At 45.1% G+C, this 23,176-nt stretch overlaps 1 protein-coding gene across 2 annotated transcripts in view; it reads left to right on the top strand.

Annotated features, from left to right (window-relative positions):
- Window positions 1-22,634, top strand: part of GGT5 (gamma-glutamyltransferase 5) — an 88,766-nt gene extending 66,132 nt beyond the window's left edge. For both annotated transcript variants that reach the window (XM_033954076.1, XM_033954073.1), the window contains exons 9-12: window positions 1,668-1,768; window positions 5,450-5,562; window positions 12,645-12,755; window positions 21,193-22,634. In XM_033954076.1, the coding sequence (XP_033809967.1) occupies window positions 1,668-1,768; window positions 5,450-5,562; window positions 12,645-12,755; window positions 21,193-21,339 (472 nt within the window). In that variant the 3' untranslated portion in view covers window positions 21,340-22,634. The remainder of the gene's footprint in view (window positions 1-1,667; window positions 1,769-5,449; window positions 5,563-12,644; window positions 12,756-21,192) is intronic.
- The last annotated feature ends 542 nt before the right edge of the window (window positions 22,635-23,176 follow it).

The raw sequence follows: 23,176 nt of genomic DNA, 5'->3' as shown, positions 1-23,176 counted from the left end.
CTCTCTGCTTACTCAGAGTCAAGGTCCTTACTACATCCCAACCTGCAGTCTCTAAACTTAACAGCTTGGTATCTTTCAACTTAACAGACTCTCTACAGTTCTCTCAGTCTGTACAGGATATTTTGGTAGCTTCCAGAAAGCCGTCCACTAGGCAGTGTTATGGCCAGAAATAGACTAGATTTTCTGCTTGGTGTTCCACTCGTCATGTGGAGCCAATGTCTACCTCCTTGTCTTCTGTTTTGGATTATTTACTTCACTTATCACAATCTGGACTCCAGTCTACATCTATCCGAGTCCATCTCAGTGCGATTACTGCTTTTCATCAGCCTCTTGATGGGAAACCTCTGTCTGCACACCCTGTGGTTTCCCGCTTTATGAAAGGACTTTTTAATGTTCATCCACCACTCAAACCACCTCCAGTGGTCTGGGATCTCAATGTTGTCTTAGCTCAATTGATGAAGCCTCCATTTGAACCAATTGATAAGGCTCATCTCAAGTACCTTACTTGGAAAGTAGTTTTCCTGATTGCCCTCACGTCTGCTCGAAGAGTCAGTGAGTTACAAGCTTTGGTTGCGGATCCACCTTTCACAGTTTTCCACCATGACAAAGTGGTCCTCCGTACTCATCCAAAATTCTTGCTTAAAGTTATGTCAGAATTTCACATCAATCAATCTATTGTTCTTCCAGTATTTTTTCCAAAGCCTCATTCTCACCCTGGAGAAGTGGCTCTCCATACTCTGGACTGCAAGCATGCCTTGACTTTCTACTTGCAACGCACTCAACCTCACAGAACAGCCCCACAACTTTTCATCTCCTTTGATCCAGATAAGTTGGGGCATCCTGTCTCGAAGCGAACCATCTCCTACTGGATGGCTGCTTGCATTTCTTTCTGCTTTGCTCAGGCTGGTCTCCCTCTGCAGGGTCGAGTCACGGGCCACAGAGTTAGAGCTATTGAGGAAATCTGCAAGGCTACTACTTGGTCCTCGGTTCATACATTCACTTCTCATTACTGTCTGGATACTTTCTCCAGAAGGGATGGTCATTTTGGCCAATCTGTTTTGCAAAATCTCTTTTCTTAACTTGCCAACTCTCCCTCCATCCCATTATGCTTAGTTTGGAGGTCACCCACTGTTGAGAATATGCCACCTGCTTGTCCTGGGATAAAGCACAGTTACTTACCATAACAGTTGTTATCCAGGGACAGCAGGCAGATATTCTCACAACCCACTCTTCTCCCCTGGTTGGCTTCATAGCTAGGTATCTGAACTGAGGTACCTCACAGGAGACGCACGCCCTAACTCAAGCGGGAAGGCACTCGCACATGCACAGTGCAGCACTCGGAATCTCTTACAAAGATCTTCAAGCAAGTCTGCTTTCGAGGCTGTCCGCTGCGGGGCTCCGTCGGTGATGTCACCCACTGTTGAGAATATCTGCCTGCTGTCCCTGGATAACAATTGTTACGGTAAGTAACTGTGCTTTTTCTGGTGCGTTAATCTGCAGATCTGCATCATCAGAAGTTAGAAAGACCGTGGTACTGAGAAAAACTGTGCCACTTTGATACAACGTAGCCTGGCAGAGTGATTGGTTGTGTTTGTCAGGGAAGGATGGTTACTGCTTTTCTCTGCAGGTCACAGCTTCCTCTTTCTCATTTGTTTCCTTCCAATTAGATTTGGTTCCATGGTTTACTCACCACGTACTGGTATCATTTTTAACGATGAACTTACTGATTTCTGTAAGACACATGTGCCTGGCAGTCGTATCCAAAAGGGTAAGATCTCTCACCTGTGCATCCTGACCCTCAGATTGTCAAGGTCATATAAATTGTGCATGCTGGGTCAGACCCAAGGTCCTTTGAGTACCACATCCTGTCCTAAGACCACAAGTACCTATGAGGATCAAAGTGTTGACCCATTCCATGATGCTTATCCCCATGTTCTCCTGGCTAATTGTTTATGGAAGAGGATAAAGCAGTGCAGAATGCATTAAGATTAGTTCTTAATGCATTCTGCACTGTACACCCTGTTGGACATTTTTTCCCTGAGATTATGATTAATGTCCAAGGGAGAAAATCTTCACTGACGGATGCGAATCACATCAAAATAATATCCAACAGTGTTGACCCTTCAAATTAAAAAAAAATATATCTGGTACAATAATCACATTCAAAATCTCATCACAATATCCATATAAATATAAATATCCATATAATTATAAATATATTTATTGCATTCACAAATATTGAGAATTTGTCTCAGCACATGTGCAACTTAGACAAATCAGCTTATTTTAATCAAAACACATTTATATAAATTTTTTTGCGCAGTAATTTTTTATTTTTTTTAAACAGTATTTCCTGCAAGCTAGTTTTAAGTGCTGGTATATATTAATTGAATTTATCATTTGTTTTTACAGATATTTCATATGCCTCTCAGAGCCACTGTGCACAGGTCCTGACATGGACCATATCTCACATATGTCTCATCAGTGAGCCTTCATATATGTCAGTGTTCCTCAGAAATCCTTGATATTATCATAGAATAATGGTTAACCCCCATACTGGAACAGACTGAAGGTCTAATCAAACCCAACATCTTGTTTCAATAGTGGCTGATCCAGGTCACAAGTACCTGGCACAAGAGTAAAATAGATTTTATGCTGCTTATCCTAGGAATAAGCAGTGGTTTTTCCCAAGTCCATCTTAATAATGGCTTATAGAATTTTCTTTTAGGAAATTATCCAAACCTTTTTTAAACCCTGCTAAGCTAACTGCTTTCACCACGTTCTCTGGCAACGAATTCCAGAGTTTAATTACACATTGAGTGAAGAAATATTTTCTCCAGTTTCTTTTACATTTACTTTTTAGTAGCTTCATTTCATGCCCTCTAGTTCTAGTATTTTTGGAAAGAGAAGCAATTCAGGGCTGGTTTTGTGGGCACCTAGAAAATGGGCACCTGCCGCATATCAGTCACAAACAGGCACCTCTTATAGAATCGTGGCTACCAAGGACCCTAGGCACTGGAAATGTAGGCCAGAGTTTTACGGGTCTACATTTCTGGCACCTAGGGTCCTTGCAGAATTGCAGCCAGCAAGTTCGGCGTCACCCCTAAACACACCCACTTCTGGGTTTCAATGTCAGTAAGGTGCCATGGACACAGGCGCAGGTCCCAGAGGGTGTCTTGCGTCACCTAAGTAGTTTAATGAGTTTTTAATTGGTTTTTAATGGCACAACCAATTATTGCGCCACTTAAAACCAATTAAAACACTTAAGTTAGGCCCTAGTAGGAGTGATATTTGTGCCTGCTGGTGCCTAACTTTTGGCGACTCTTTTCAGAATCCGGCCCTTCATGTCTTCTCATTCAACTCCACTCAGTATTTTATAGACCTCTATCATATCACTGATTTCTGTTTTTGTATTACAACAGGTATTATTTTAGCTGTTACTCTTATGTTGGAACTTATGTAAAGATAGGATTTGGGAGCAACATCTTCTAACACAGATGGCCCAGTACCTCATTACAATATATATGGGGGGGGGGGGGAACTTCTGTACTGATCGAGAGGGAAACCTCAACAGCACATTATTGTTTCCCAATAGAAAGTCCAGCAAGCTTAATGCTTGAAAGCTTTTGAAATCTCACACATGGTGGATGAGTACTCTCATAACCACACACATGAATTTACAGCAAGGGGATGAACTCAGACATAAGATCAGGAAATATAGCTCCATGGAAAGGGTGATGGATGTGTGAAATTTATTTATTTATTCAATTTTCTAGACCATTCTCTCAGGGGAGCTCAGAACAGTTTACATGAATTTATTCAAGTACTCAAGCATTTTTCCCTGTCTGTCCCGACGGGCTCACAATCTGTCTAATGTACCTAGGACAATGGGGGGATTAAGTGACTGGCCCAAGGTTAGTGGCGTAGTGAGGGTGAGAAAGGCGCCCGGGACAGTGGCACCCCTCCTCCACTCCCCCCACCTCCACCTGTTCCTTCTCCGCCCACTTCTGCCACGTGCTGCTTCCCTTCCCCGTACCTCTAACGTTTGTGGCGCGAGCTTCAACCACCAACCTCCTGTCGCGCCAGCATCGGCTCTTCCTCTGACGTCACTTCCTAGGTGCAGGTCCAGGAAGTGACATTAGAGGAAGAGCCGACGCTGGCGCGACAACAGGTTGGGGGTTTGCTACTCGCACCAGGAATGTTATGGTGGTACGGGGGAAAGGGACGTGGCATGCATGCACAGCAGTGGGAGGAGGGTGGGAGGCAGGGAAAGAGTGAAGGGGGGCAGGGTGGAGAGGAGAATGGGTGTCTGCACCCTCACCAAAACAGCACCTGGGGTGAACCGCCTCCCCCGTCCCCTGCCTCCCCTTACTACGCCACTGCCCAGGGTCACAAGGAGCAGTGTGGGTTTGAGCCCACAACCTCAGGGTGCCGAGGCTCTAGCTTTAATCATTGCACCACACTCAAAATGAGCTCCCAGAGAAGGTGCTGAAGACAAAAACAATAAATGAATTCAAGAAATACGCAGTATACCTGAGCTACTATTAAAATGTCTGAGCTAAATCCAAATAATAAAGAAAGACAGAGAGCCTAGAGGATCCTTAGCTGCAGAGTGGGATTAAGACATAGACAAACTAGGGATATGCCTAAATCCAAACCTTTAAGGGTTCCCCTGCCACATGTGCTAATTTACTGGCTTTTAAAGTAGTTTTTATCCTCGTCAGATAAACACTAATATGTTTCTTTTCAAGATGTCTCTTGGCCTGTCATACTACTTTTTTTTTATATCTAACTGGCTAGTGCTGGTGTTCATCCAGGGCAGAATTAACCAATAGGCCAAGTAGGCACATGCCTAGGGCCTGAAATGGTCAGGGGGGGCCCGATGAAGGAAGGCATCAACATTGTTTTTTTCAAACGGCGATGGGCCCCTCCAGCATCGATCAGCAATGCGGTCTCTCCTCCCCTCCCCCCCCACGATTGGCAATGTGGGACCCACCCCGATCGGCAACACGCCTCCTCCCCCCATCGACGGAAAGTAAAACAAGCAAGCAACGCGGGTAAGAAAGGCAACGGGAACTGTAATTGTGCAAGCGGTGCTGCTTGCCCAAAGCTTCCCTCTGACGCAGCTTCCTGTTTCTGCCTGGGCGCATGGTGGGGTGGGGCGGGGCCCGGGGCCCAGTGTGTGCCTAGGGGCCCTCGACAAATTAATCCTGCCCTGTGTTCATCCCTATTTTTGTCATTAGGGTCTGCTACTCTGCTTACCATTTTTATTATTCATTAACGGTGTGATGGAGGTTGGTGTGTTTTTATAGCCTTTAAGCAGCAGTCAGCAGGTGAAGCTCAGCATCCAGTCTTTTGAACTTACACACAGGAAGACACACACCACCCCATCCTATTAATTTGCAATTTCTAATGTGTCCTGTTTGCTGTATCTTTTCTTCTGTTGTAGGAGAAATGCCCCCATCATCTATGACTCCTGCCATCTTAATCTCCAAAGATAAGAAATCTGGGTTGGTGATTGGAGGGTCAGGTGGTAATCAGATCATTAGTGCCACTGCACTGGTAAGTAAGAGAAGGTAAACTTTTCCAGTATTGGCTATCAGTGCTACAAACAGTGGCCATATTGTGTCTGTGATCATAGGCTGTAAAATCCAGTCTACCTGTTACAACTCTGTATTATGTCTCCTTATTGGCAGACTGACCCTGTATCGTATGTCCCACAGGTGCTGCCATTTTCCAAGATGGCAGTACAGAGAGGCAGGAGTGAGTGGGCATTGCTCCTACCTGTTCTTGAAGGTATACCAGGATGGGTATGCCAGGATGGGAATCTATGGGATCTGGTAGTTTGGGGGAGGGATTGTAGGTGCCACCAGACATTAGAAAGATTTTGGGAGAGGCTTGAGGGTCATGTCAGGGTGAAGAGGGATTGGGATGCCACTAGACACCAGAGAAATGTTTTATGGATTTGGAGGGTCAGGAGGGTTGATGGTTGGAGGATGGGAGGAGTCACCTTGAAAGGGGTGGGGAATCGAGATGACATTACACATCATGGAAATTTAGTGAGGGTCAGAGGTCATCTTGAGGTGAAGGATCAAAAGTCTGGGGATCCCAGCAGGGAGCTGTGCCTTTGTGCTCACCGCAAATATGCTGTAGATATACTTCTCTACATCAGAGTGGAATAGCTAATGCCCAAGTTACCAATCATTTTAATATGCTGTGCACTGATGTCTACCACTTGCTGAACCTACTGTATTTCATCATCGTTCACCTACTAAAGTGCATTTTAAGTTCTCTTTAACTGCATGCTTCTGCCCATAATAGTTATCTGCATCAGTCTGTCAGTGAAGAGTAACTCTTGTATGTGTGTTTTGTGGGCCCCCAAGGCAAACCTTAACCTTATAATCCTCCTCAGTTAATTTTCAGGGCTCTAGCCTGCAGCCGCCCTCCAAGCGTTTGATAATTAAACTCAACAGTCATGTTTGATCATATGAACATTCTCTAAAAATGCAAGTTCAAGCATGTGCTGATGGTTCTTTGAGTTTCTCTGGCTGTCAGGTATTGCTTTGAATGCAGCTGTTCATTTCTATTTCTCATAATTGATTAGCGCTCGTCTGTCAAACGATAGCATTCTTTTTCTTCATGTTTAGATTTATATTGTATGCTTTGTACTAAATAAGATAAGTGGTATATCAAACTTAATAACATAAGCATACACCCAAGAAGCTGCTGCCCTGCGCTACTGCCGAGTCTTGCCTAAGGTTTAGGCCAGCTCTGACCTCTGCTCTACCGATTTGCCAAACCGCAGGAACATCTGCACCTGTATTCCTCACGCTAAATCCTCCTCTGTTGCCATCCACTTTTTATATTCCTATATTTAGGAATGTAGTGAAATTTTGGGGCCAGTATTAAGACCGCAGGAGGCAGCCTGGCTAACTCCTGCAGTCAGCCGCCAACCTGGAAATTCAATGCCGGAGCTTTATCGCTCCGTAGTGCGACCTTACCTTGAGTATTGTGTTCAATTCTGGATGCCTTATCTCAAAAAAGATATAGCAGAATTAGAAAAGGTTCAATGAAGAACGACTAAGATGACAAATGGGCTGGAACTCCTCTCATCTGAGAGAAGACAGGTTAGGGCTCTTTAGCAAGGAAAAGAGACAGCTGAGGGGAGATATGATGAAGTCTACAGAATCCTGAGTGGTGTGGAATCGGTACAAGTGGATTGATTTTTATTTTTACTCCATTAAAAATTAGGGGACACTCAGTTAATCTCCAAAAATCATCCAAGAAAAGGAATGTGGGCACCTAGACTGCCCTACATATAAGCCACTGTAGTAATCCAGACTTGAAACACAAATGCTTGTATTAGTTAGGTCACTAGATGATTCTTTAGTCACCAATCCTTACTTCATAATATTAAATATTTAACATTTAATGTTTAGTTCTCACACCGAAGTTCCTCAGTATGCCACACTGAAGCTAAAGTTTGAAAAAGCTAGTGTGGTAGCCGTCCTCATCAGGAACTTTAAAACTGGTGCTATTTCATTTCATATAAATCTTTGTAGATAGATTTTTACTTTTATCTGTAGTTTCGTTAGTAATTTTTCATTATTTAAAGTGCCAGTGCTTATTCATAAACTTTAATCCTTTGATATTTTAGTAAAAATAAAGTGAGACTTAGCTTAAAACATTACTGCCTCATTTCTCTCCGACGCGTTTCATTCTTCTTCAGGGTCGGGGATGATACACATGCTGTGAAAAAACAATTACTATTAGTTCCACGTGAACATCTAAGCCTCTTATAGCTAAATATTTCTATACTGGCTACCAGAAATGTTCAAACTTTTAGCATTTAGCCTATTCCATAAATAATTATTGTGTGTGCTGGTATATGTTTTTGTACTAGTTAGGTGCCATCGACTTGTGTTCAAGTCCTAGCAATGTGATAAACTCATCAAGTTTTCGTGGCAGAATACAGAAGTAGATTGCCATAATTTGATATTGTCGCATCAAATGTGATCCTTCACCTCCAACACTGCCCATCTTGTACTACGAAGCAAAATGTTTCCTGCTCCAACACAGGGCCTAGCCTCCATCTAATCTGGATCTGGGTGTCATTGTAGACAATACGATGAAACCTTCTACCCAATGTGCAATGGCAGCCAAAAAAGCAAACAAGATGCTAGGAATTATTTAAAAAAGGGATGGTAAACAAGGCTAAGAATGTTATGATACCTCTGTATCACTCCATGGTGTGACCTCACCTGAAGTATTGCGTTCAGTTCTGGTCTCCTTATCTCAAGAAAAATATAGCGGCACTAGAAAAGGTTCAAAGAAGAGCGACCAAGATGGTAAAGGGGATATAACTCCTCTTCTTAGAGGAAAGGCTAAAGAGGTTATTGCTCTTCAACTTGGGAAAAATTGCAGCTGAGGGGAGGTATGATTGAAGTCTACAAAATCCTGAGTTGAGTAAAACGGGTACAAGTGGATCAATTTTTCACTCCGTCAAAAATTACAAAGACTAAGGGACACTCAATGAAGTTACAGGGAAATACTTTTAAAACCAAAAGGAGGAAATATTTTTTCACTCAGAGAATAGTTAAGCTCTGGAATGCCATTGCCAGAGGTTGTGGTAAGAGTGGATAGCATAGCTGGTTTGAAGAAAGGTTTGGACAATTTCCTGGAGGAAAAGTCCATGACTTGTTATTGAGAAAGACATGGGGCTAGCCTCTGCTTGCCCTGGATTGATAGCATGGAATGTTGCTACTCTTTGGGTTTTAGCCAGGTACTAGGGACCTGAATTGGCTACCATGAGAATGGGCTACTGGGCTTGATGAACCATTAGTCTGACTCAGTAAGGCTATTCTTATGATATATTCATAAAACAAATGCGACATGTGCATTCTGGGCTTTTCTGCCTAAATACCCTATTACAAAGCTACTCCCACATATACAAACACCTCCAACCATGGGTGGGACTGGGAAGGGCTGAGCCCAACCAAAATTCTGGCACCTATGTTATGGCTGAAGAGGTCCTCCACTAGCTAGAACAGGCCCTTTCTCTTTGCAGCTGGCGGTACTATCCCTGCACTGCCACTGCACCAACCTCTCCCCTTATGCACATGAGCATGCACAGAGGGAAGAAGTCAGCATGGACAGCCCGGCTGCAGAAAGAAATGGAGTGACCTGTTTTGGCTGCCAGAGGACCTTGGGCTAGATTCACTAAGCAAACCAATCATGTACCAATTAATTTGCAACCCCAAGTTCCCTCCAATCCGATTCACTAACCTGTGTATTGATCAATCTCCGACCCGATCCGCACATGCAAATGAGGGGAAACGGCATGCAAAGTAGGAAGGCAGCGATTCACCAAACAGAAGAAGGGCTTGCCGATCTGAAGTGAAACGACTGCTGAAGACCAGTCGCTTCACTTCTTTTTTTTTTTAATTGAAACTTTAATATAACAAACAAGCAAAATAAACTTGCAAGACGATTGGACATTAAAACCCTAAGTCACAATGACTAGTCCAGGCTGATACATGTTTAAAGGAAATATAGAAAATTAAATTATTTAGTCCACAAATAAGATCCAAGAACAAGGTATATAAAAAGTAATAAGGTAAATTATACATATCATTTAGACAGATTAGAAGGCATGATCTCTCCCCCAGAAAGCCGGTTCGTTATACTGCGGACATAGCCATTGAACCAATAGTCACTACTCCCCCTTCTCTAGCTACAATAAATTCTAGCAATTGCTTTGGTTCATAGAATAAGAAATTTTTCCCTTGAAATGAAACACAGCATTTAACAGGAAACTTTAAAATAAATGATACCCCAAGGCAATAGCCCTTGGGCAGTAAAGGAGGAAATCTTTTCTTTTCTTCTGTGTCTCTTTAGATATATCAGGAAAAATTCTTACTGTTGAGCCAAGGAAAGAGTCCTTCATGTGCCAAAAGTAAGAACGAAAAACTAAATCCCTATCAAACTCCAGGGCATATGTCACTATAAGGGTCATTCTCTCTATTATTACATCCAAGAAAATTTGTCAGGTCTAATTTATTCTCTTGTATCACCGGTTATCCTGTTGGAGTGGAAGCTGTTTGTCTTTGAGTACCTGTAGAAATACTCTGGACTCTTGTTATTGGTGACAATCCTTCTTCCAGGATTAACAAACGGCCTTTTTTACAAAGCTGTGCGGAAACAACCCCGAAGCCCTTTAATTCGCTATGGGCTTCAGGGCCATTAGTGCAGAGCAGCCGCTAGTGCAGCTTTGTAAAAGAGGCCAAAAATTTCCATCAGCTATTTCCTCACCATTTCCAAAGGAGAAATCACCGGAGAGTTAGGAAAATTTAATAATCTCAGATTATTTCTTCTCTGTTTATTCTTCATATATTCTAACTTTTCATGGATAACAACCCTTTCTTTAATAATTTAAGTCTCCAAAGATTTTATTTGAGAAATTTGTTCCTTATGTTTTTTAATAATTACAGATTGTTCCTTCAGAATTACTCCTTGTGCATTAACCTGGGAGCTAGTAGTAGCACTGTCAGAATGCACAATATTAACAGCTTTTCTAAGGTTGGAGTCCATAGTAGCTATGGCCTTCCATAGGTCATCCATACTGACTTTATCAGGCTTAATAATCTCCCCAAACTGTTCAAGTGAAGCAGGCAATATCTCACCCATTCTTACATCAGGCGTTGTTAATCCTGACACGGTAGGAGCTTGTCTTCCCTTCATCTCTGCTCCCTCTTTCCCTCTGGGGCTTAGCAGCTGCACACTCTCATGGGACAGCTGGTCCGCCTCCTCCGCTGTTGGATTCCTGCTCCCAGGCTGGAAAGGAGCCTGTTTCTGGATCTGGCTCAAGGAAGCCCAATCTACACTAAGGTCTGATGATTCGCTCAGCTTTCCTCCAGAAATCTGGGGAGCCTTCTTGGTAGACGCATCAATCCAGCATCCAGCGTCGTCTGAATCATCAGCTTGGAGTTTGCAGCCACTGGAGGTACTGGTCGCGTTGCTCCTTTCCTTTTGCCCATCGTTATGGAAATTAAGGTGGTGGAGCAAAAACAGCACACCTCTGAAGAAACCAGCAAGCAGTTTGAAGAGAAATAGCAGTGGAAAACTGCCACGTGGGTAAGATTCAGATGGCGGTAGCGCAGAGCTCAGCACTAAGCGTCCGTCTTAGTCACCATCTTGGATCTAGTCACATCACTTCTTACCGACTCTCCTGCCCTTTAAAACCACAGGCTGGCAATGCACTTTTGCAGAATACATAAAAAAGGAATTCAAAGTGGGTGGGCACATAATTCCCCCCCTCCCTGCTCTTTTATCTGTCCCCCAGTGACCCCAACAAATAATGCCTGTGCTGACAAGGAATTCTTCCTTTTTTATATATTCTGCAAAACGCATTGCCAGCCCATGGTTTTAACCCTCCCCCCCCTTGCTGATGCCCGCCTCTATATGGCAGGAGGGTTCCCACTCCCTCCTGCCATCTGTAAAACACCCCCCCAAAACAAGCAGCAGGAGGGATGCCAACTCCCCGTTCCGGTCCCTCTCCACCTCTCTCCCTGTACCTGTAACAGAGCAGGAGGGGTGCATGGGGAGGGGCCTAAGGCCCTAATTGGCTCAGGTGCCTCGGACTCCTCCCTTGGGAGGGGCCTGAGGCGCCTGAGCCAATCAGGGACTTCCTTAGGGCTGAGCCTAAGGAAGTCCCTGATTGGCTCAGGCCCCTCAGGCCCCTCCCAAGAGAGGCGCCTGAGCCATTCAGGGCCTTAGGCCCCTCCCCGTGCATCACATGATGTACCGGGGTGGGGCCTGAGGCCGGCATTGTGTTGCAGCCTGCAGAGCAGCAGGAGCAGGATGACTTTGCGCTTCCTCCTGTTCCCAAAGATCACTGGAGGCCTACAGAGCAGGAGGGACTGGGCAACCCTCCTGCTTCCAACATGTAAAGGTACGGGGAGGGGAGGAGGGGGGTGCGGGTCGATGGTGGTGGTGGGGTTTCCACGGCAGGAGGGAGTTGGCATACCTCCTGCCATATTCGCGCAAACGAGTAGGGGAGGCAGTGTCGGTAAGTTCGGGAGGGGAGTCCTGATGGCAGGAGTGAGTTGGCATCCGTCCTACCATATTTGCACAGGTGGGGAGGGCAGCCTCAGGTGTAGCAGCTGTTTTTTTTGGGTTGGGGCACTGTTGGGGGGGCTTTTTTTAAAAAAAAAAAATTTATTGGCAAGATATTTTGCAAAATATCTCTGCCATTAAAAAAAAAAAAGGAAAAAAAAAAAACCCCGGCAGAAGCCCTGACAGCGGTGACAGAAGGCTACTTCTCCTGTCACTACCGAATGAGTCGGGGAGTTTACATGCAAATCATTTGCATGCAGCAAAGATAGTGAAACAATCACTGTTTCAAAATCAGCCAGAAATCGGCCAACAGCGATTGAATCACTATCTTTAGTGAATCTGGCCTCTTGTCAGCACAGGTATTATTTGTTGGGGGTCACTGGGGGATAGATAAAAGAGCAGGGAGGGGGGAGAAATTGTGTGGCCACCCACTTTGAGTTCAGACTCACCTAAAATGACATGTCAGGCTACACCACTGGTACACCCTACTCTATTTTCTTGCTTATCAAGTAACTTTTCTCCTCTTGTAGGCGATTATGAATAAAATCTGGTTTGGTTATAGCCTGGAGAAAGCCATTTCGGCTCAGGTTCTGTATGTGGATATGAAGAATCGAATCAATCTGGAGCCTCCTGCAGATAAGGTGAGGAGATCCCAGATACTTTCCATGCTTATGCCTCTTTGGGTAGGATAACCTAGTATTGTTACGAACTACTTGTTCCATGTAAATCTAATGGAACCAACTTTCCAAAAGGTGTGCATACATTTCCTTTTTGTTTCCTTTGTATCAGAGAGCTGGGGCAAGGATGATTCTGGGCTTGAAGAATAAAGACAGTTATACATGGGGGGAAGGGAGGAATAAAATTTCACATCACTGAGGGTAATTGTCTAAGCCAGTTACTTGGGAAAAATGGTGAATCGTTGAATGGAAAGTAGAAGCTGGCAGGAGCTGAAGCACAGGGGAACAGAGGATGAGAGAGTTAACACTGGACAACAGACTCAATGCAACTAAAGTATGTGTGGTGTGTCTACAGTTTTTGTCACACCCTAGCCAATATTCAGCGCTATTTAACAGGCTATGAACAGTTCATGGCCGGTTAAATAGCACGTAAATAGGCAGTAATTTTCGGAGGCACATAGGTGCATACCTTGAGTTTATTATAGAAAGGCTACAGATGCCTGGTCTGTCCAGAGTTATGGCTGCTTCGAGGCAGGTGGAAGTTTGTGCATGTGAGTGTCTGTAAGAATTAGTGAATGTATGCTTATTCTGGAAAATACACTGATATGAGTGTTATTGCTCACTTAGAAGTAGGAAGGTGGGCCCAATATTCTAAAGGGTTTAACCTGCCCATTTACACTCTGCTGAGCAGACCGGTTGCTGATATTCAGCAGCGCTTAACCAAGCAAAACAGTCATATCGAAATTGGGTAGCAGAGAGGCAGACCAGAGGCTGGAAGGGAAGGGACCTGATATACCGCCTTTCTGTAGGGTTACCAGATGTCCTCTTTTTAGAGGACTGTCTGGGTGCCTGGAGGGATTTCCAAAACCTGACATTTTGTCTGGATTTTGGAAGGCCCTGAGCTCAGGGATCTGTCTGGATGACCTCTGTGCATGTGCAGACATCAGTGTGATGATATCACATGCATGCATCCACATATGCGCAGGGGACATCTCCTTTGCTGTTGCTAAGTCATCCCCACTCTACTGTGGAGTGTGCTTTAAGATGGCTCTGTGACTTGAGGGTGTGCCATTAAAGGGGAGTGGTAACTCCTAGAGACTCCTTCATAGCGTGGGTGTCAGGAGGGGAGCAGGCTCTTGTAGTGGGATGGGAAAGGGCCAATGCTCTTGATGGGGGTTAGGAGGGAGGTATGCTCATATTCAGGGGGGAGCAGTGAGAACAGGAATATACAGGCTGCTTCGCAGATGTTAGGTAGGTGTCGGCTGATACGTGCCAGCGTCTACAAAGCTAAACAGCCAAAGTTAGGTTTATGCAAGATTTGTGTAGTCCTATCTGGGTGCCGGCAATGATTTATCATCGATATTCATTTAACTCCTGCCCACTAGTCAGAAAATTATCTTATATGATATGTAAATTGCTTTGATTGTACTACAGAAAGGTTAGGATTACTAGATTTCCTCTTTAAAAAATAGAGGGCACCTGGCCCCACCCCATTCTGCCCCCAGCCCCACCCCCACTCCACCGCAGCCACGCCCCACCCTGCCCTCAGCCCCGCCCCACACAAACTGCATGTCTCCTTCCCCGAGCTTGAATCCATACACACAGTGAAGAGAAGAATCATTAAGAAAAGTGCAAAAAGCATCTGCTAAGGCATCGGACCAATCATCACAGTGTATATTCAGGTCTTCCAAAAACAAGTAAAGGATTAGTTGAAGTAAGATGAAAGCTGCAATTTGTGGACTAGGGCAGTGTTGATTCCCATGTAGGCAGAGTTATAGTAGTCCAATTGATGTAGAATGATCATCTGTACATGCTGATGAAAATATGGTCTGATGAGTCTTAATTGCTTCATGGTCAAGAGGGATTTCTTCCAGAGATTGGAAATTTGAAGTTCCATAGTAAGTGTGGAGTCTAGAATGCAGCCTAGGATTTTGGAAGTTTTATCTACTGTGAGAATGTTGCCTGATTAAAGAGTGATGCTAGTCGGTGGTGTCTGCTGGGCGGTGTGGAAGTATAGAACATTGTTTTTTGTGGCATTTAGCTTTAACTTGTTAATTGTAGCCCAATTATGGATTCTTTCAATGTTGACTGAGATTTTGTTGGTGATGTCTGATTGGTTGTTGGTCGTGGGTACGAGGAGAATGTCATCTGCATAGGACATTATGCTTTCATCTTCAAATTTGATGTTTCCAAGAGAGCTCATAAAGAGGTTGAATAGGATGGGAGGGAACGGAGAGCCTTGTGGAACTCCACAGAAGGCCCTCCAGGGGTTGGAGATCTGCCCATCCATTTTAACAGTGTATTCTCTATTCTGTAGGAAGTCAGTGAACCATTCTAGCACTGTACCTGTTATTCCAATCTCTGACAGTTTTTTTTTTAGGACTAAGTGGTGGTCTGCCGAATCGAGGGCTGCAGAAATATTGAATTGGAGAAGTATTTATTGCCTGACGGCCTGTAGTGAGTAATTGTTTGTTTTTTGGTGATTAAGATGAGGATGAGTACTTCTGTGTTATGTTGTTGCCTGAATCCAAACTGGGACGGATGCAGGCATGAATGTTGCTCAATGTAAGTGGTAAGTTGTTTGCTTACGTGGATTTCAAGGAAATAGAGGGTGGGGATAAATGGACAGTACTCGGACTGGAAGAGCGTCACCAGTGGGGTGCCACAGGGCTCGGTGCTTGGACCCTTGCTCTTCAACATCTTTATAAACGATCTGGACATAGGTACAACGAGCAAGGTGATTAAATTTGCGGACGATATGAAGTTTTTCAGAATAGTGAAGACGCAGGGGGACTGCGAAGATCTGCAACGTGACATAATCAGGCTCGAGGAATGGGCATCGACATGGCAGATGAGGTTCAACGTGGATAAGTGTAAAGTAATGCATGTCGGTAACAAAAATCTCAGGCATGAATACAGGATGTCCAGGGCAGTACTTGGAGAGACCTCCCAGTAAAGGGACTTGGGAGTTCTGATCGACAAGTCGATGAAGCCGTCTGCACAATGTGTGGCGGCGACAAAAAGAGCAAACAGAATGTTAGGAATGATAAAGAAGGGGATCACGAACAGATTGGAGAAGGTTATCATACCGCTGTACCGGGCCATGGTGCGCCCTCATCTGGAGTACTGCGTACAGCACTGGTCGTCGTACATGAAGAAGGACATGGTTCTACTCGAGAGAGGGTCCAGAGAAGAGCAACCAAGATGGTTAAGGGGTTGGAGGAGCTGCCGTACAGTGAAAGATTGGAGAAACTGGGCCTCTTCTCCCTCGAACAGAGGAGATTGAGAGGGGACATGATCGAAACATTCAAGGTACTGAAGGGAATAGACTTAGTAGATAAGGACAGGTTTTTCACCCTCTCCAAGGTAGGGAGAACGAGAGGGCACTCTCTAAAGTTGAAAGGGGATAGATTCCGGACGAACGTAAGGAAGTTCTTCTTCACCCAGAGAGTGGTGGAAAACTGGAATGCTCTTCCCGAGTCTGTCGTAGGAGAGAGCACCCTCCAGGGATTCAAGACAAGGTTGGACAGGTTCCTACTGAACAAGAAGTGTGCTGGTAGGGCTAGTCTCAGTTAGGGTACTGGTCTTTGACCTGGGGGCTGCCGCGTGAGCGGACTGCTGGGCATGATAGACCCAGCAGCGGCAATTCTTATGTTCTTAATGGGATTGCCGGCAATGGGCCTATAGCTCGAGGCTACAGAAAGATCTGTCTTTGACGTTTTTTGTACTGGGGCAAGAGCTATCTTTCCCATTACTTCCAGTAAGTGGGTGTGGGGGAAGGGAAGGGGTTGTGCACATGGCAGGGAGGGTCAGGAAGGAGCAAGGGGTTGGAGGGGGAGAGGGGCACCACTCACACTCGCTATGTCATTGCCCAGAATAGAGAAGAAAAGCCTTCTAACACAGGGATCTCAAAGTCCCTCCTTGAGGGCCGCAATCCAGTCGGGTTTTCAGGATTTCCCCAATGAATATGCATTGAAAGCAGTGCATGCACATAGATTTCATGCATATTCATTTATCTCCACAGTATACATGTAAGGTAAAGAAGCTCCACTAAGGTAGGCCAAGTTTATTATGGAACCCTGTTGAAACTGTAATTTTGGAAACAAGGGCCTAGCATGGCCCTGTTGTGCTGAACCACTGAAAAACAGAACTATAACTCTGGGACCCCATTCCCAAGGCAAGCGTCCTAAAATTCAGACCTCTCACGGTCGGCGGGGATCTCAGATATTCAGTGCTGGGGTTATATCCAGCATCTGACATTGAATTTCTGGGTTAAAGTTAGCTGCTGTAGAGTTAGCCAATATTCATGGCCTGGCCAGCTAAGGCCTAGTAGCCAAAGGCGAGCCTATTTGGCCATGCATCTTAGCTGGTGAGCCGATAAATATTGGCGGTGAGTGGCTTTGTTGTACAACATAGTCAGTTACCAACAAATCTGCTGAATTTTGGAGGTTAGCTGGCTTAGTGTCTAAGTACCTCTGAATATTGGGCAAAAGGTGTCAGTGCTGGCTTTAGAAGAACAGTCTATTGCATGCCATGATCCTGTAGAAGCAGGCCACAGGTGAGAACTCTTGAGACTAAGAATTGGTTTTGTGTTTTATTTCTCCCTGTGAAAGAAACAGTTTACTTTTTTCTCTGCAAAATCAATACATTTTTTTGTTTTACCTTTAAAAGTTGTTGCTGTCTGGCCCTGGTTTGTCAAGCTAGGGTTACCAGACATCCAGATTTACCTGAACATGTCCAGATGGATTTTAAAAACATGACAGTTTCTTTGGGTTTTGGAAGGTCCCAGCTCTGACAAGAGTTTGGGGCCACATGTGTGTGACATCATTGCGTCAAATCTGCCCATGCTCAGAGGCCCTTTAGATGTGGTCCCGAGCTCAGGGAAGAAGAAGAGATGAGATCTGAGTGGGGGCAGGGCTGGGGTGAGCAGAGCCACTTGCCCTCCTTTTTGCTTCAACAAATCTGGTAACCCTAGTCAACGCTCTGGGCCACCCTCACCCATCCTGCTACACCTCTCCAAAGAGCAGCTCCCTCAAGGACTTTTGTCTCCAAAAGAGCTTTTCCTCCTGATTAGTATTGCCACATTCCTGAAGGACAACCCACCTCTCTCCTTATAGGCCCCCTTGGATCTACCTCAGTAGTCCCTGGTTTTCTAGCGTAGGAAGGGCAGGAGTGAATCCCACTCACTCCTATCCATGGCAGCTACAGTTTCAAAATGGCTGCTGCAACCTCTAATGAACGTCTAGACTACTGCTAGAGGTTGTGGTAGCCCTTTTGAACCTGGAGCCACATATCACTCTTGTCTTTACTACACTAAACCACCAGGTGTGTGTGTGGAAGCTTTTGTGCAGAAGGAGGGCTGTGAGGGGGAGGTCGGAGGGATGGAATAGGTTCTAATATGTGTGTGGAGGGGGTGGGGAAGAGGGCAATGCTCTTTGGGGGAAAGATGACATGATAGATTGGCAGGGAGGAGTGATCAGAATTGGGGGTGGGGGTTGGCAACCTAATATATCCTCTTATGCAGATCCCGGCCAATATTCAGCCAGGACTCACAAAAGTGTCTTATGCAGGTCAACATGTGTCCAGTCATGTAGAGGCAGTCTGGAAGATAATTGAATTTATTTCCAAAGGTGGATTGGAAGGGTCATATTTGGGGTAGGAAGGAAGAGACTGACTAAGAGGAGTCAGCAAAAGACAAATAAAGAAAAGGGAACTACTCTCACCAGCTATATGCCTGCCCACCTCATACTATGGCTCTGAATGACCGATAGGCAGTACTCAGCATATTACTTCCATTTCTACTTGGGTTCAGTATCTGGTACTGTCCACTGCAAGATGTTTAAATGAAGACTCTCTTTGTATAAAAGAGCATGTTCTATTCAAAATAAGGGCACGCGGCATTTTGGCCAGTCTTGTTATCTGATCAGCTGAACGCTATTCATACATACAAGGAGATCTTTCATATCTAATGTGACCATTTATTTTTTTCATCAAAACAGGACATCTATTAATATTCAGTCCCGCCCCCAATCCTGCCATAGCCTTACCTCCAGCCCCGCCCTAGCCCCGCCCACAATTTCTTCCATTCATTATCATGTACACACAATATCTTATTAATTCATAATGGTAAACATAAAATATATTAAAAAAAACACAAAGCACACTGTATGCAGAGAAAATGTTAATCATCATTTACAAGTTTCCGAGGTTTTTCAAAGATGTCAAACCAGATTACTTTAAAATATACTTTTAATTATAGAAAAATAGACAAATATAGTGCAAAATATAGACAGCAGATATAAATTCTCAAAACAGACACATTTTGATCACTAAATTGAAAATAAAATAATTTTTCCTACCTTTGTTGTCTGGTGATTTCATGAGTCTCTTGGTTGCACTTCCTTCTGACTGTGCATCCAATCTTTCTTTCTTTTGCATTCAACATTTCTTTCACAATCCAGCCCCATCCCCTTTGGGTATAGGTCTCTCTCTCTTTTCCCTCTATTACCCTCCCCAGATCCAGTGTCAGTTTTCCTTTGTACCTTTGTTCCAGGTCTCTCTCTCTCTCCCTCTTTGTCTGAACCTCCCATAGTCCTGCATCTGCCTCCTGTCTTTCCCCTTTCCTTCAGGCCTTTCTCTCTGTAATCTTTCTAATCTACTTACAACCCTCCCCCCTTTCTCTGCCTCTTTCTCTCCTTCTTTCCTTCCTCCCTCCCAGCAGATTTTAGCATATCTCTCTCCTCCTTTTTTCCCCTCAGATCTAGTATCTGTCTCCTTCCTCTTTTCCTCCTCCCAGGTCTGGTATCTATCTCCTCCCCTAACCCTCTGCTCTGGCATCTCTCTCTCCGCTCCCTTCCTTCTGTTCTTCCCTGGTCTTCCTTCTCAATTTATTTTCTGCCTCTGTCTAAATTCTTTTTTTACTATTCAGTCCTCAGTTTCCCTCTTTCACTGTGTCTACCTATAGCTTGCCACCTCTTTCCCTCACCCCTTCCAGTATCTAACTCTATCCTCTTCTGTCAATCCAGCATGTGCCCTTTTTCTTTCTCCTCCCCATTTCCTTCCAGTGTCTGCTCCCCCTCTCCCTCACACTTCCATTCAGCGGCTGTCCCTCCTCTCCCCCACACTTCCATTCAGTGTCTGTCTCCCTCTCTCTACCCCTTCCATCTACTGTTCACCCTCAGTCTCGCCCCTTCCATTCACTGCCCTCTCTGCCCTTTCCATCCAGTTTCCGCCCAATCTCTCTCTCTCTTCCATATGGCATCTTTCCATAAACTATCTATCCTGTGCCCCTTCTTTCCTATGTACATGATTGATTTCAGCTCTGCCACCTCTCCATTTTAATCTTTCTGTCACCACCCCGTCCCCTATGCTCTGGCATCTCTCTTTTCTCTCTTCTTTCTTTCCCACCCCACGGTCTGACATCATCCCTTCCCTGATTCCCTGGCATCTCTCTCCTTTCCTTTTCTTCCATCTTTCCCTCCCCCTTCATGCTCTGACATCCCCTCCTTCCTTTTCCTTTGGTCTGGCATACCTTCCTCCTTCCCTCCATGCCCTGGCATCTCCTTTCATTCCCTCCCTCATATTCCTTCTCCCTCCCTCCCTCCCTCTCCCATTCAGCTCCGGACTTCCCAACACCTGCTCCCCCAAAATTGCCGATGCTTCAGTTCTTCTTCTTCCTTCCTCCCTCCCCCCAGGGGGGACCCTGCGGCACCATCAGCTCTCACTCCCTCTAACGCCAGCCCTGCAGCTTCGGACTTCCCCACACCTGCTCCCACCCCCCCGGAATGCTATTATTTTAAATGTTATGGCAGCCGCGGCGCTGAATCCATCAGAAGAGACTTTTAACCTCGGCCTGCCCCAGAACTCTTCCTGCAACAGCGACTTCCTGTTCCCGCCTAGGCGGGCGGCTGCTGCAGGAAGAGTTCCGGGGCAGGCCGAGGTTAGAAGCCTCCTCTGATGGATACAGCGCCACAGCTGCCATAACATTTAAAATAATAGTGATCCGGGGGGGGGGGGGGGGAAGCAGGTGTGGGGAAGTCCGGAGCTGCAGGGCTGGCTTTAGAGGGAGTGAGAACAGGGCAGCAAAGTGTGCCGGTCCAACATTGCCTTCAAAACCGTGGAGGGGGAGGGTTTTGAAGCTGCGGTAGGCAGCAGCAGCGGGGGCTGGTCCAGGGGGGGCAGGCTTCGGCGCTAGAGGGAGGGGAAGAGATCACCTGTCCCGTTGTCCCCACAGACAGCTTCGGGACGCTATTCCTGAAAACGGGACATTTCGGCATCCCGAAGCTGTGCGTGGGGACAACATGACAGGGGATCTAAAAATGGGACAGTCCCGTTCAAAACGGGACATATGGTCACCTTATTCATATCATCAACATGAAATGTTTTTTCTTTTCTTCCCCAGGTTATTGAGAGTGGTCTAAGGGACAGAGGGCACCAGATTGGCAATTCTACCTTTTTTCTGAATGTGGTACAAGCAGTTCTGAAGCAGGACTCCTGCATCTACGCTGAATCAGACAAAAGAAAGCAAGGCAGAGCAGCTGGGTACTAGCAGAAGGTGCCTCTATGCAGTTGCAAATGTGGGCTGCTTGTAATTAGTCCAAATGCAGCAAAGTGTTTCATGGTGCGACTGCAGTCATCCTGAAGTTTGAGGTGCCAGCCTTAAAAAGACATTTCCACTGATGATATCTGCCGTTTGCAGCAGAAAACCAGAATTAGACTTTATATTTTTATACATTTAAAGAATATATTATTTAGTTTTGTATGCAAGAAGCAGCTGAAAAGAAATACAAGGACCAAATGAGGAGATGCTGTGAATATTTGGAATGGATGAGGAATGCTTCCTGCAGTGACAGGAGCAATGATTCATTCCTCCACCCCATCTCACCCCTTGAATTAGGGGTTCTAAGGTTGGGTTTGGATAGGTGAGTAGAGAGAGGTGGTAGTGGTTCCTTTCTCCGTTACCTCTCCCTTTGGCTAAACAACCTTTGTGAAATGTGACATACGAAACTGTGAAAAAAACACATTTTGACTTTTCTTCAAATTTATTAAAGCCATCCACCCCAAGCAATGGCCACTTCAACTACAGAACTTAACACGGTAGGCCTTCTGCGGTTGACCTGTAGAAGACTGTCCACATATGCTAGAACATAAGAACATAAGCAATGCCTCTGACCCACACTCCTGTTGGGTCATATGATGTTCTGTGGCTGCATTCACTGACTTCTGAGTGAAGCAGTGCAGGGAAGCCCTGATTGTTTAATTAATGTGAAGTGAAGCAGGGCTACATAACGCACAATCCTCTCTGAAGCACTAGAGAATCAGGATGAAATGCAGAATCAGCTCGAATCTGAGTCTAGGACAGTGGTTCCTAAGCCTGTCCTGGGGGCTCCCCAGCCAGTCAGGTTTTCAAGATATCCACAATGAATATTCATGACAGAGATTTGCATTCATTGCCTCACTGCATGCAAATTCCTCCCCCGGGACAGGCTTAGGAACCACTGTTCTTTAGGGCAGTGTTTCTCAACTCGGTCCTGGAGTACCCCCTTGCCAGTCAGGTTTTCAGGATATCCACAATGAATATGCATGAAATAAATTTGCATTTAATGAAGGCAGTGTATGCAAATCAAGTTTATGCATATTCATTGAGAAGCACTGCATCAGAGCAGCACAATTGTCTCCTGTCAGGCACTGGCGCAGCACAAGGCTATTTAGAATTCGAGCAGCAATTATGTAATACTCAACATTCCTACAAGAATCTCATCAGTTTTCTGCTTTACACAAATTCTGATATATATGTTGTATTTTACAAGTGTCAATAGAGAAAGTCATCTTTTTAAGAACATGTATTTCTTTGCATATTTATGAGCATAGATAGGGTTGCCAGACGTCCACTAAAACCTGGGCACGTTTGTCCGGGTTTTGGAAAGCCCCAATGAGCTCCGTCCATATCTGGAGGGCCTCTGAGCATGTGCGGATGATGTCACATCCATCCGCGCACGCTCGAAGCCCTCCAGATGCGGCCAAAGCTCGTCTGGGAAGAAGAGAGGGCTTTGTGGGGGCAGGGCTAGAGGAGGAACAAGGCAGGGATAGGGTGAGGCTATGTGTCCAAGTTTTTTGCTCTTAAAATATGGCAACCTTAAGTATAGATGTTTTCCCTGACTCTTGCATTATTTTAGCTATCTGCCCCTCAGGTTACAGAATGGTGCCAGTTATGGGTATAAGTTAGTGGCCTAAATTAGGTTCAATTTGACACTAACAGCCAATAATTGGAAATTATGTGGAGTTAATTTGCCCTAATTTACTATTACCCATTTAATTACTCTTAGGCGCTATTCTAAGCACCTAATTTCTATAGCACATAACTGTGAAGGGTGTGAACATGGAAG

The sequence above is a fragment of the Geotrypetes seraphini genome, chromosome 8 (assembly GCF_902459505.1).
Source record: "Geotrypetes seraphini chromosome 8, aGeoSer1.1, whole genome shotgun sequence".
Classification (NCBI taxonomy): domain Eukaryota; kingdom Metazoa; phylum Chordata; class Amphibia; order Gymnophiona; family Dermophiidae; genus Geotrypetes; species Geotrypetes seraphini.
This window is presented reverse-complemented; position numbering and strand designations above follow the sequence as displayed.